This window comes from Pseudorasbora parva, chromosome 3 (genome assembly GCF_024679245.1).
Source record: "Pseudorasbora parva isolate DD20220531a chromosome 3, ASM2467924v1, whole genome shotgun sequence".
In the NCBI taxonomy this organism is placed as follows: Eukaryota; Metazoa; Chordata; class Actinopteri; order Cypriniformes; family Gobionidae; genus Pseudorasbora; species Pseudorasbora parva.
In genome coordinates, this window is record NC_090174.1 from 58,599,625 (window position 1) to 58,613,028 (window position 13,404).

Consider the following 13,404-nt stretch of genomic DNA (forward strand, 5'->3'; position numbering starts at 1 on the left):
CCCACTCTGTACCCCTGTAGCCCATGTTTAATCCACGTGGGCCCCACATACACGTGTTGGCTGGGTAACTTCTGCAATAATGCTTTTAATTCCTTGACAGAAAGTTTCCGAATTAAGAAGGTTGGCGTTAAATTTCCAACATTAGGCTACGATGCCGTAGGCCTACAGAGATTTTAAATTTAAACCAGATTTCATACAATGATTAGAAACTGGAGCGGGCGATAAAACAGACAGAGATATTTGTACTTAATTTGGTATGAAATAAGCCAGAAGTCCAGTCTAGATTTGCTTGTTCCATCTGGTTTTAACCAAGAGTCGCCTATATACTGGCATAAATTGGGGTAATGGCCATCATGTTGTTTTATTCGCGTCGAGGACGGCGGCGTTATGATCCTCGTCTTTTGCTCTTTTTTGAGGCATGGGGATTTTAGTGGGTTTTAGACTCTATCGGTCTTTTAACATTCATTGACTGAGTGGCTGCTACACACCCAAGCATCTGCTGAACCTTTCAGCCTCGGCTAAGGCTAAATCACCTAAAATATGTACTCATTTCTTACTCTTCTCACTGTCATTAGAGAAAGTCTGAGGCACGTAGGCTACTGGAAATATGTTTATTATGACTACTGTTATTAAATTACATTTTATTAAAACCTGCAAAAACCTTTCTGTAAAGAGATTTAAATACATTTTACTGTAGGGCCTATCGTTTATAGTGCATGCAAATTATATTTTAAGTTGTTACGTGAAAGTTGTTAAGTGGTTATTTCTCTACTTTAGACATGTAACATATCCACATTTATGCATGTCTGTAGTGTGCTGTATGTGGAAACTTTTAGGAATCGTATCCAAGATGTGCACGCGCAACTCAGTAGGCTATTTGTCAGTCCAATCTGACATAAGGTTTTCAAATCCGCGAATGAAACTGTAACCACAAACACCATTAACTTAAGTGAACTGGTTTTATTAAATAGGCCTTCATTTTTATTAAAACATGAAGAAAGAAAAGAAATAGCCTATACTTTAGACAAGAACATCCGCGTTTGTTGATCAGTAATGTGTAGGCCTACTGAAGTTGTGCCATTTTCTGTCGAATCCGACGTGAAGGATAAATTAATTAACTGTGAACACACTATTAACTTAATAATATTAGGCTACGTAGGCTAGATGAAAAGCAAATAGCAGCAAAATGCACTCACGCAAATAACTTTATTCGATTGTTAATACATTGACACAGATTAGCCTACTTTATTTGAATGTTCTCAGTGTCGTTACTCAATGTAACGACACTGAGAAATACACTTAAAAAAAAAAACATAAAAGAAATGCATGCATATTGTCATCGCATGATGACGTCAGGAACCTATGAATCAGCTTTTTGAGCCGGTTCAGTGAGCCGCACTGTCCGAAAAGAACCGGTTCGCGGAAATTAATCGAACTTTGCATCACTAATGCCAATCTTCTCCACCCCTAATAGGCAATTTAGTTTAAGAGGCCGCCCTATATTAAATGGCATCTTCTGCTTTGTCAGAGACGACGGCTGCTGTGCTGGTGAAGTCTCGGGCTTCACAAGACTATAGCGAAAGTGAGTATAATTTAAAGCTTTACGTAGGCTAGTGAATGTTCTGTCAGCAATATTGGGTCAATTAAACGGGCTTAATGTCATTATAATTGGAATGTGACAGCAGTAGCTTAGAATAAATCCACGCAGCATGTCCAATTAAATGACATCAAGCGTAGCCTAGCGTCCGGTCCTGGCAGGTCATGTTAGTCAAACTCGCATCAGCTGTCAGTCAGGTGATCACTTCTACTAACGTACATCTATCAACACCGCATGCATAGTTCATCGATACAGCTATCGTTCTCCAGAGCTCATTTAGCATCTCACAAGAAATTTGTTTCCCACATTGATTTCACCTGAGTTTCGTGCACTTGAACGCGATTCGCTGCGTTGATTGTAATCAGCCTGATAGTGACTGAGTTGGCATTGCTTTCACATCGCTGCATTGTTTACATGGACTCTAAAGCTATAGGCTACTAATAATGATATTTTATTTATAACGCACTTTTCATTCCGAAGATTTTCAGTGCTTTGGGGGAAAATGACAGGGAAAAAACAAGTAAGGCCTAAAATAAAGAATCATAATAAAATCAACACAAAAGTAATGGTCTTTGCTTGGGTTATCGCACTCGTTGCTGAGGCCATCCGTGTTGCTTAGGCTTTTAGTAATTTTCAGTAAATACTTGCTATAGAGTATAGACTATGCGATCATATTGAGTATCAAATGTTTCCATTGGCAACTTGCTGCAACATGCACTCTAAAAAATGCTGGGTTGTTTTAACCCAATGCTGGGTCAGATATGGACTAACCCAGCAATTGGGTTGTTTTAACCCAGCGAATGGCTTGAAAGATGGCAAAGGATTTGCTTGAAAGGCCAATCGCTGGGTTGGTCCATATTTGACCCAACATTGGGTTGTTTTTTACTCAGAATTTTTTAGTGTATGATTTAAGTCAGCTATGGTTTGTTTTCTTCGCTTTATACTGCACATTCAAGCAATAATGATCGACAGGAGAAACAATTCCTGGTGCAAACTGAATAATTTCTGATGTGGTGCAGCTCTAAAGATAGTCATCGGTCGCTGTTCAGTGAGTCAGCTAAGCGTGTTATCTGTACATGTTCCTAAAGTTATAGTTGATAGTGTTCTTTTCACGTTTTCAACTTTAGTAGCCTAAGTGATTTATTGATTTAGGTTTAAGGTTTGACAAGGCAGAATATTGCAGCAAAAACCCTGAAGCGTGTCAAACATAACATACTCCGAAACCACCATTATATACCTAGTTTAAAACAAGCTAAAAATCACAATTTCTGACATATCATTAGTATGTGTGTCTGTATGTATCAAAGTCCACCTTTTTAAAGGGAGATCTTATTTAACAGAATCCACTTCCCAACAACACTAAAATAACTCAATAATAATTAGCTTTTTTTTCTAATCTTGGTTTGAAATGGGGAGAGGGGAAATCATTTTGAAGAGTTAGGTGAGGAAAAAAGAGAATTTATTTGTAAGGGAAAAATTAGTGAGATGCAAAATCAGGACATTCAGAACGGACCTAAGACACTAGAGTAACTTCTCCTTTATTTACTTTTGGCCATTAGTCTAGGTTTGCTCAAGGTTTGTATTTGATGACATACTGAGTAACTCTTTAAAACTATACACATGTATGAGAATAAATAAAATCATATTAACACTTTTAGATGCGCACTAATTTCTGTGGCATTCAGGAGCCCTGGTGATTTTGGTCAAAAGATTTTCCAAAGTAATATTAACTCTATTGTTTTCTAGATGAGTGAATCCAAACTCCAGGAAAGGTAATCCTGCTCAGATTAACTCAATGATTGAAGCATTATACTTCATTACATCTTACTGCTCCATTACTCACACAACTAAAGTCTATAACAAAATTGATAATTCTGAGAATAACTGTTCATTAGATTTAATGGTATTCTCAAATCATATGACATGCTAATATATTAAATGGCTTTCATATGCGATGTGTCTGTCGCTGCAACAGTGACGTGAGAATCAGACACTCTCTGAGTAAGGACGAGGAGGAGTTTAGAGTCCGAAGGAGAAACACTGTTCAACAATGCCTGCAGAACCACAAGATAGACTGCAGTGAGGTAAAACATCTGCCGGGCTGTTCCTCGAAATCACACTCAAAATGGTTTTGTAGCTGCTGAACATCAAATGTTTGCAACATTAAACTCTTTCAGAATGGGGTGCCAAACATTGCATTACTGGGTTCTGGAGGAGGACAAAGAGCCATGGTGGGTTTGCTGGCATCCCTCGATAAACTCCAAAAAGTGGGACTTCTGGACTCTGTCCTTTATCTGAGCGGAGTCTCTGGATCCACCTGGTACGAACGCACATGCATGTGCACACACAGGTTGAATGTCAAATGACCACAGTATGTTGTTCCTCTGAAGGTGCATGGCCTCCTTATATCAGGAACCAGACTGGTCCACCAAACTAGAGGCTGTGAAAGACAAGATTGTCCAGAGACTCAACGGTCCTGAAGTCAGCTGGACAGACGCATCTGCCAAACTGAAGAAATATTACTATGAGAAGGACCTCTTCAGTTTGACTGATGTCTGGGCGGTGATGGTCGTCACAATGTTTGCGAAAGAGGTCTGTAACTATTCATGACAGCCTCCATGATAAGCTTTATGAGGTTATCACATTCATGTTTCACAAGTACTGTGTGTTGAATATTAGCAATATTGTAACATTGTTCTGATTACAAAGTGGCAATAATACAAGTCTTTCTGCTGGCTTCTGGTATAGAAGGCCTGCATGCAGAAAAGGAAATATGGGAGTCATAAACTAATTTTAACCTGGAAAAACAAATTTCAGATAAATATGTAAAATGGTGTTGTCAAATTGATTACTCGCATCCAAAATAAGTTAGTTTAAATAATTTGTAGTTTTTATACATGGGTATGTATTTGGATACAAGAGATTATATACACAGATCAGACATAACATTAGGAAATATTCCTTATCTAAATATAACACTACTTCAATTTATACATGCATGCATCGTGTAAACAAACTTTTACTTTGATGATGAAATAATTGGTTTCTTTTCTTATACCTGAGAAAATATGGTGGTGATTTACTCAACATGTTTTCAGTAAAATGCTTTTCGTGTTTTTGTTCTGGCAAAACCCAGAAACAATATCTGGTTATGAACTCAAGGAACCTCAGTATATTTCACTTTAAATACTCTTCTTAGAGAGAACTTAAGTTTTATCACAATCTCCAATGATAAGCAAGTTTGTTCTCTTTGTCCCTGGTCTCCTCTATAATGTTCTTTATAGATCAATGAACACACACTCTCAGAGCAGTGGCACCAGCAGAGTAAAGACCCGTTTCCCATCTATGCAGTGATCGACAAGCAAAGCAAACAGGGAAATGAAGGAGGTCAGTGTGTTTGTGTGAAAGAGAGACAGTTAATGTGCTGGTATCTTCTGTTATATGGACTGCTTTCTGTCTGCAGACCCCTGGTTTGAGTTCACTCCTCATGAAGCTGGTTATTCCCTCATCGGCGCGTCTATAGCGGTCTCCAACTTCGGCAGTCAGTTTGAAAAAGGCTCTGTGAAGAAGAAGCAGCCTGAAATTGACATGCTGTACCTGCAAGGTAATAAACTAACGGATCAATAGTTTCAGACGTACTGAACCGGTGATCGGATCCGAGTAGTTTCTCACTTCCAAGGCAAAATAATAACTGACTGTTGAAATCATTTAGATGTCAATTTCAACAGCACATTGAGTATTTAGAGTTGTCAAATGTAATGTTAGTATGGATAGGTTATTTATGTTGCACAATTTTATATACAATGCAGTGGTCAACATTAAACATGTTCATGTGTTTGTCCTTCCGGGCAAGTAATTCAGCCATTCATAAATGTGCTTTCACGGAAACGTTTTTTAAATTGTTGTAAATATAAACTTTATTTATTCTGACACAATAGTCTCAAGTTTTCAGTCAGCTTTGGCATAGTTAAATCTGCAGATTTAAATTTATCTTTTTATAAAGGTTTTTTATTTCAGCTTAGCGTTTGAGGGAGTCACCTGTCAATGGCGTCATAGCTGCACTGCCCTCGGTTTCGGGTTTTATTTGGCAGGAGCGCTTTACTCTTAGCAGTGTGAACAAGTGAACGCACGGAGTAACGGCATAACAAATTTAAACACACTTAAATGTATCTAATATGATAACCAGATCTGCATAACCGGAAGAGCGGATCAGTGCAGGCGACTGTCCCGTCATAATAAAAGTCCCGGTGTTTGTGAGGCGGGTATTTGTTTAACAATCGCTCCAGCAGCCGTGCTCAGCTCCACAACACTCGGCCCGACTCTGCTTCACACTACAGTAACGTTAATAACCGCATGCATGAACGTGATTTCTTGAGTCCTATTTTCCACCGGCTGTGAGGTGAAGACCACATGTCCCAAGATACTGCACTCAAACTTTGCGTCATCAAACTACGCCTTTGTTTTGAATAGGCGCCCTCCAGTGGACGGAAAGTTGCATAGTGCACCTTTAACTATAAAGTGCTACATAAACTGGCAAGGTTTCTGAAAGGTCAACTTGTCAATGCAGTAATTTTATAACTTACCAGCGAGTGTGCTTTTCTGCAGCTCTGTGTGGCAGCGCTTTGGCTGATGGAGTGGAGAATAAGAAATTCCTCTGGCAAAATATAAAAGGTGAGACTGTCAGTTTTAGGCAGAACTGATTCTTCAGAACAAAAACAGGCAGATCACTGTCATTTGAGCATATGTATTTTTTTCCAGAGTGCTTGCATCAATCAAGACATGAGAAAATGGGGGAAGGTAAAACATTTCTTGTTGCTTTTATTGAAGTCACTTGTAGTAAGAGTGCTAATGTATGTTCAATGTTTACTTCACTATGCAGACTGCCTATCTGAAGACCAGTGTTCTCAGGTGCTCTTGGACCTTGCAGACATTAATCTCTGTGTTTTGGAGGGCAAAGATCATTCTGCTCATGATAAATCCATCAGAACAATGCTGAAAGGTAAACGTTTTCTAAAGTGTGCTAGAATTAAATTTATAAGGGATAAATTAAACTTCTGAAGAGACGCAAACAAAGTTTATTGAGCATTTTCCACGGTTAAGAGTGAATAGGGCCCTGGATTGAAGGTTCTGTAATATATCTATTTTTACGGTGTCTCCGTGGCACTATTTTGACAAGCTTCGGCACACGTCTGATGCCTCTCCCTAGCACATCATGCTTGGACGAGGAGTTGTGTAGCATTCTTTGATATGAAGGAGACCATCTGATCTTTCTAATGTTGTATACAGCAAATCTGCATGATGGGGAACTTCTTGCAATGTGATCTGTGGAGGTAAACTGGTCAATCACAGCTTTAAAGTACCTCGCTGTCCTGGACAGAGTTCTAGCTGTATGGAGATGTTGGGTTGGCCGAGACCACAAACCGTTCTGTCTTCGCAAAGTTGAGTTGAAGGTGGTGTACCTTCACCCAGCAAGAAATATCTGTCAGGCAGGCTGAGATTCAAGCAGCTACTTTTGGATCATCTGATTGGAATGAGGGGTAGAGTTGTTCTGTTATAGCAGTGATAGGAAAACATGTTTTTGAATGACAGATCCTATGACCTGTAGATGAAGAGAAGCAGTCTAAGCATTGAGCCCTGAGGTACCCCATGAGCTAGTACAGTGGTTCCCAACCCCCAATATGCTTTGAGATCAAACATGGATATCAAAAACCTTTCTGTATGATTTCCAGAAATGCTCAAAATGATTGGCCACTTATCCAAAAATTGACAATTACTTCCTTTGATTCTATACGTGGTCTATCATCTGTCGATCACATGAACCAATCATGTTCTTGCTCAGAAGCAAAAATGAAAAGATCAGCTGCATCTCCAGGCACAATGCAGTGACAGTATGTGTATGGCTCAAACTACTTTATTAAAAAATCCAGAATTCTTCTGAACTCTTTCCCTCACGAAGCATGTTCTCCTCATTAGAGCTTTAGGTGAAGGTTTGCCAGCAGTAGAGATGCACCGGTCTAATCAATCAGAACCAGCCAGTTCAGCTTTTGTTTGTTGCTTTTATTTTGCTCTGTCCCCGACTTGTGCGCACAATGCATCACAATCGTTTCTCAAAATGTAATGTGTGGACAACATTAACGGAGGCCAGAGATGACAAAAGGTTGGGTCCAACTGAGCTAGTTGCTAGCAGTGATAGGAAAACCCATGTGAAGGACAATCATAGTGATGACATGTAGATGCTCTGGTGGTTAACTGTCAAAAGATCCAGCAGGATGCGTCTTGAGGATTTGAAAGCTGCTCTTACCAGTCTCCATAACCAAGAGCAGGGCAGTCTCTGAGTGGCTGCTTTTGTAAACAGATTTGCTGGTGTCCAGTGTGTTTAAAAAAAAAAAAAAAAAAAAAAAAGGTTGCTACTTGGTCGGAAACTAATCGTTCAAATGTTAAACAGTGAAAGGTAGATGGGACCCTGATCTGTTCTGTAGATGTATTGGCTTTAGAGTAGGTTTCTTACGCAGTTACCTGCGACTGATTAAATGCTGTGGGAAAGGTGCAAAAATCAAAATACGATCTCAATACTGAAATTGCAATTGGAGGCCATTTTATTAAAGGCCTATACAGCCCAGCCGACGATGGCTCTCATATTGGAAAAGTCACATGCATCAGGGAAGCAGCTTTCAAAATTCGGAGTATTGAAATCGCATTTGAATGAATTCAGGATCCACGATATTATCGGCACAACATCGGAATCGGCCGCTTTGCCTTGCCGATATAACGTGTTATGCACCTGCAATAACTCATGTGTGCAAGGAGTGCTAAAGTGATGAGACCATGTCAGTACTGCAGTCATTCTTCAAGTAAAAACAAGCGACTACATTGCATGTAAAGTGATTTATAGTGACCGTTTTTAAATGCTGCCTTGAATTTCTGAATGCGCATACAGAAGGACGTGACCGTCCGCAGCAGATTTGCCACCCTTTCACAACAAAACGAGCCCAATTGCGTCTCTCCACTCCTGCGTGTTCAGCAGCAGAAGCCTCCTCCAGGTCCGAAGTGCCCGCCCGCCAGTAATAATACTCCTATCATAAAAATAACTTAATTAACATTTATTTATCTTCAGCAAGAATCCTTTTAGTAAGGAGACCTCAGAAATCTAAAAATCAGAATGGAAAAATGTTTTTGCTCAAAATGGTGTTTCGAAACGAAGGGGAAAAAATAAACTTATATTGGCATCGGCCAAAATGAGCAGAAGAAAAATTCGGCATATCGGTAAAAATCCAATATCGTGCATCCCTAGAATACATGCTCGTGTACTGTACTATACTATACTATGTACTATAACTATACATGTACTATAACACTCTGCCATGGTGTTATTGTGAGACTGCTTTTCACCTCAATGAGAAGTCTTGCCACATTTTAATCTTCTGAGAGCTCGTGGCACAAGATCTTGTCACGCACCCTAATAAATGCCCTGGATCTTGGGATGGTGGGAAAGGGGCCCCCAATACACACTGAGGTTGCATAGGGCCCAGGATTCTGTGCTACTCTGCTGTCAGTGGGTTATACAGTATATTACATCAGTAAGCTCAGGATGCTGCCAACAGACAAGATGAAGCTGATATATTTGGAAAACTAGCATTATATGTTGCCAGATAAGTAATGTTCTCTTCTTTTTACAGAACTTGCTGGAGGCAAAAGTCAGACGATTGATCCAGTGCAAAAAACAAATCTAGAGCCGTACACCATGGAGGTTATCAAGAAATTGAGTGATGGGTTGAAGACGCTGCCATTCAGTAGGTTGAACTGATAAATCCAATGTACTTCATGTTTGCTTCTCAAGCCAGATAAATGCATAAACTTGTCTGGCTATCACCAGACCAAGCTCAATTTAAAATTGAACATTGGTCTGGGGAGTCTGCTGCACAAGGTGTGATCAATGAGCATAGTTCAAATAACTCCTACAAAAGTCTAACCATTAAAAATGAATGTACAGGTTTCCAGACTGAGTTGTAGGGTGAAATCAAATCACTGGCAGATCAGGCAGTGTAAACCGTGAGTCTAAATGCGATAAAAGAACCAGCTCAGTCTATTAGAGTCATTTGTTCATGAATCACATTTGTGTGTAGTCAATTTTAAAACTGCTGCTAGACATCTTTTGAATTTCCTTGAACTTTGTTTTGTTTACAAAACCAGTTATGTGCTATTTCTTTAAAGCTAAAACAAAACAGATTTATAGATTTCATTATAGGTTCTTCAGATCAAAGCACCTTATAGTTAAGTCAAGAACCTAAAACGGGCAAAGACTGTCCTAATTTAAGGGACCTAAGAACCACTGAAGAAACTATTTTGAAGAGTGTATTTGTTGTACAGATATTTGGCTCAGCATTTATAGATGCATGGCTAAATGGATTTGGGGCAGGAAATATAACTTTCTCCACAAAATGACAGGTGAGAAGACTTCCTGATATCTAAATTCAATGAGTAATAAACGTAACTCAATCTGATTCATCTCATGCTGTAATCTCACCCAAATGCTGTCAGATAAGGAAGTGCCTGCCGCTCTACTGAAAAGTGAGAAGAGAGACTTTGAAGACGCTGGACCGCTGCTCAACTCGCCCTACTTCTCTGTGCTGAGAAAAGCGAGAGAAATTGACCTTATCATTTCCCTGGATTTCAGTGACGGTGATCCTTTCATGGTAAGATATTTAATTATCTCTAAAACACACATACTCTTATATAAGCTTATTTAATGAAATGGTTCCTCTAGAAATGTAAATGCGATCAATCACTCACCCTCATGGTCCAAACCACTTTGTTTTTTTGTGTGAAGAATGTGGCAACACAGTGGCTATGTTTACATGCACAACTTTTGCTTCAATGAGACCGACTTCATTCCGATTGCTTAATCTGTCAGGGTTCTGTCACTTCAGTCTAGTTTTGCTCTTGGGTTTGTGACAGCCCCTACGCTCCTATATTGTTTTGTGAGCATGTGATTGTCGTGCGTTTCTTTGTGCCATGTGCTCTCCTGTCAATTGTCTTGACCCTACCCTTCTTATTACCTGATAATTGTTTGATTTGTCCCACATTACTTCCCTTAGTTATTTCCTTGTTTGCTCCCCATGTAGTCTCCTTGTATTTGCAGTCATAATCTGAACAATGTATTGAGGTGTGGTAACCACAGTACAAGCGGCATAAGATTGAGACATTTGTCAGGTTTTGTCTTTAAAACTCCTGTGTGCATGACTAATTCCTTATGCATTTAAACCCTGCATGCCTTCATTGCTAATTCCAAAACTTAATTGTATAGCTAGTAACAGAGGCTTGAACCACTGATGGCAGACTAAAGGCTGCAACCTCTAGCGTCAGTCGCTAGAGCATCTCTTCAGATCAAAGTGACATAGCAACTACTAGCTGGCCTCTGTAACGCATCTTTCATCAGCAACAGCTACTGTAAACTTTAAGAAGCGCGCCTTATTACCTCACGTCCAGTGCGTCATGTAGCTTCAAAATCAATCAGGGCAGCGCTGGAAACCATTTCTGGTGTGTGCGTTTGAGTGGGAGAGCAGGAGTCTGTATGCATTTCATACAAAACTAAACAATTTTGTGGACAAATAGAAAAAATTTAACGTAATCTTTTTGTTCGCTATTTATTTGCTTGTTCAGTGTGGCTTTTGGTTCTGGTAGGTAGAAGCCAAAAATGGCAAAACGGACATCTTCACATGACATTGTGTAGCCTCAGCGCACTGGACTACTGCGTCTTGAGGCTGGTGTGTGTAACTAGTAAAAAGGTTGTTCACTGGTTGAGCTGATCGGCCTATCAAAACCATCCCAGTATAACCAAAATTACTAGGCTTTTTTTGGACCGATTAATGAACGGTCACACTTCAGCTACATTTTGTGTGCAAAATGTCCATTATTTATTGTTAATAACACAGAGTTGTATGACTCACAGCACACACAGAAGTCACTTTTAAACCGAGGAGCTTTATGTTGTTCAGCTTTGAAAATTCACATGGCCAAATTAATCATGAGCGAAATCACACCCTTATGCAAAACTCAATTCTTGTGAAGGTTCTTTTTAGAATGACTGAATTCACTAAACAATTATATTATTAATGAGCAAAGTAATGATTGCACCTTTAGTTATGAGTAGTGAACATAACACAATGGCTAATATCTATGGCTCTATTCCTTGCTGTTGTTTTCAAAACATGTCTCCATTTATATTGGTATCTTCTGCTCGACACAGTCTGTGGTGAATTCAGTTATTTGTACTGAGAATTTCCATGACAATTTAAAATGACTCCCAGTTATTAATATATAAAACTACAGTATCTCTAGGCAATTCCCTTCTTGAATACATCGAACACATCAAACACAATTTCAATACTAAGAGGTAATTCAGCTCTCGAAGTAAGGTGACTGTCCCGTCGAGGCTACAATCACTAGCGTTTACTCAAACACAAGAGCTCACAGGTCTTAGCATCTATACACTCTCTCACAGTCCTTCTCAGGCGTACGCTGGTCTCTGCAGGATCCTTAATACTAACACTTTACAGCCTCACCTCGAGACCGGCTGCATAGTCTTCCAACACTATGCTGTGATCTCTTGAGCGCAGCAGCAGTTAGACTAAAACTACTACTTTTTTTTAAAAAATGGGATTACAAACTACATCAATGTAGCCCAAAACAGATTTGTAAAAATTGGTTTTCATGTTTAAGTTTTTTTTTTTTTTTTAAATGGGTGCTGTATCAGTACTTTACACCAGTAATTCTGCAATGCTTTTTCCCTACAGACTGTGAGGGAAGCTGCCAAGACGTGCAGGGAGCAAAACATCCCTTTCCCTGAGGTCAACATTCCCAGTACAGACTTAAAGAAACCAAAGGACTTCTATGTGTTTAAAGGCCAAAACGCTCCAACCGTGATACACATCCCTCTCTTCAATGAGGTCAACTGTGGAGGTAAGTTAAACTCGTACAGTAGTCCTGAATAAAATGGCAAGCTCTTGGATTTGAATATCTGTTCTGATTTAAATGTTTTTCTATCAGATCAAATTGAGGACTGGCGCAGCAAATATACCACATTTCAAGGTCCTTACAGCGCTGAGATGATCTCTGATCTTATGGAGGTCGCTGGAAAAAATATCACAAACAATGCCGAGAAAATGGTGGAAGAGATTCGGGCAGTTGCCGGGCTCCAGGTGTAGTGTGATCCAGTCCAGTTAACATTTAACTTTGTTAGTCCTAGCCTGAATCTTAATACAGACTAAACAGATCTGCAGAGATTTAACAATATATAGTGTCATTTGGTTTTCTATCTTTAAATAATCACTTTACCTTGCCACAAATCACAAAGTAATGTTGATCAAAGTTTTGCTTAATTTCTGGTTAGTTGCTTCATGATTGAACTATACATAGCTGACCATTAATAATAAAGTCAACGATAAAATATTGGATTACAAGTGGTAATTATGTGCTAAATGTATTTTACAAATATTGTATTCCTGTCCATTGTTTTTCCAAAGAATGAATAGTGCTCTTAAAAATAAAGTTCTGTTGACAAAATAATGTGATTCTCTTAATCATCTTCTGCATTGCCAACATTTGTGTAAACAATACAATCTGTGGCAGTTTAGAGGCACTGCAAATATTGCACTTACATTGAAAATAATTTAAGTCTATCTCCTGACATAAACATTAAATTATCCTACACCATGATTTAGATCTTGACAGCCAATGAGTTACTCCCTCAGTGTAATAAATGGTGGTCATATTTGAAATGTATTTTAAACTGGTGACTTTCCATTGGT

At 39.1% G+C, this 13,404-nt stretch overlaps 1 protein-coding gene across 2 annotated transcripts; it reads left to right on the forward strand.

Moving 5' to 3' along the window:
- The first annotated feature begins 1,445 nt into the window (after positions 1-1,445).
- zmp:0000000629 (cytosolic phospholipase A2 gamma) lies at positions 1,446-13,162 on the forward strand. 2 transcript variants are annotated; one of them, XM_067439649.1, is made up of 15 exons: positions 1,446-1,582; positions 3,344-3,369; positions 3,573-3,681; positions 3,775-3,917; positions 3,988-4,189; positions 4,882-4,984; positions 5,061-5,201; positions 6,203-6,268; positions 6,356-6,394; positions 6,477-6,596; positions 9,274-9,387; positions 9,965-10,042; positions 10,136-10,290; positions 12,391-12,556; positions 12,644-13,162. In XM_067439649.1, exons 2-15 carry the CDS (start codon positions 3,344-3,346, stop codon positions 12,799-12,801), a joined length of 1,620 nt encoding a protein of 539 aa, XP_067295750.1. In that variant the 5' UTR covers positions 1,446-1,582; the 3' UTR covers positions 12,802-13,162. The 2 variants fall into 2 exon arrangements, with proteins under 2 accessions (XP_067295750.1, XP_067295749.1); XM_067439648.1 differs by lacking the exon at positions 1,446-1,582 and adding an exon at positions 1,723-1,794.
- The last annotated feature ends 242 nt before the right edge of the window (positions 13,163-13,404 follow it).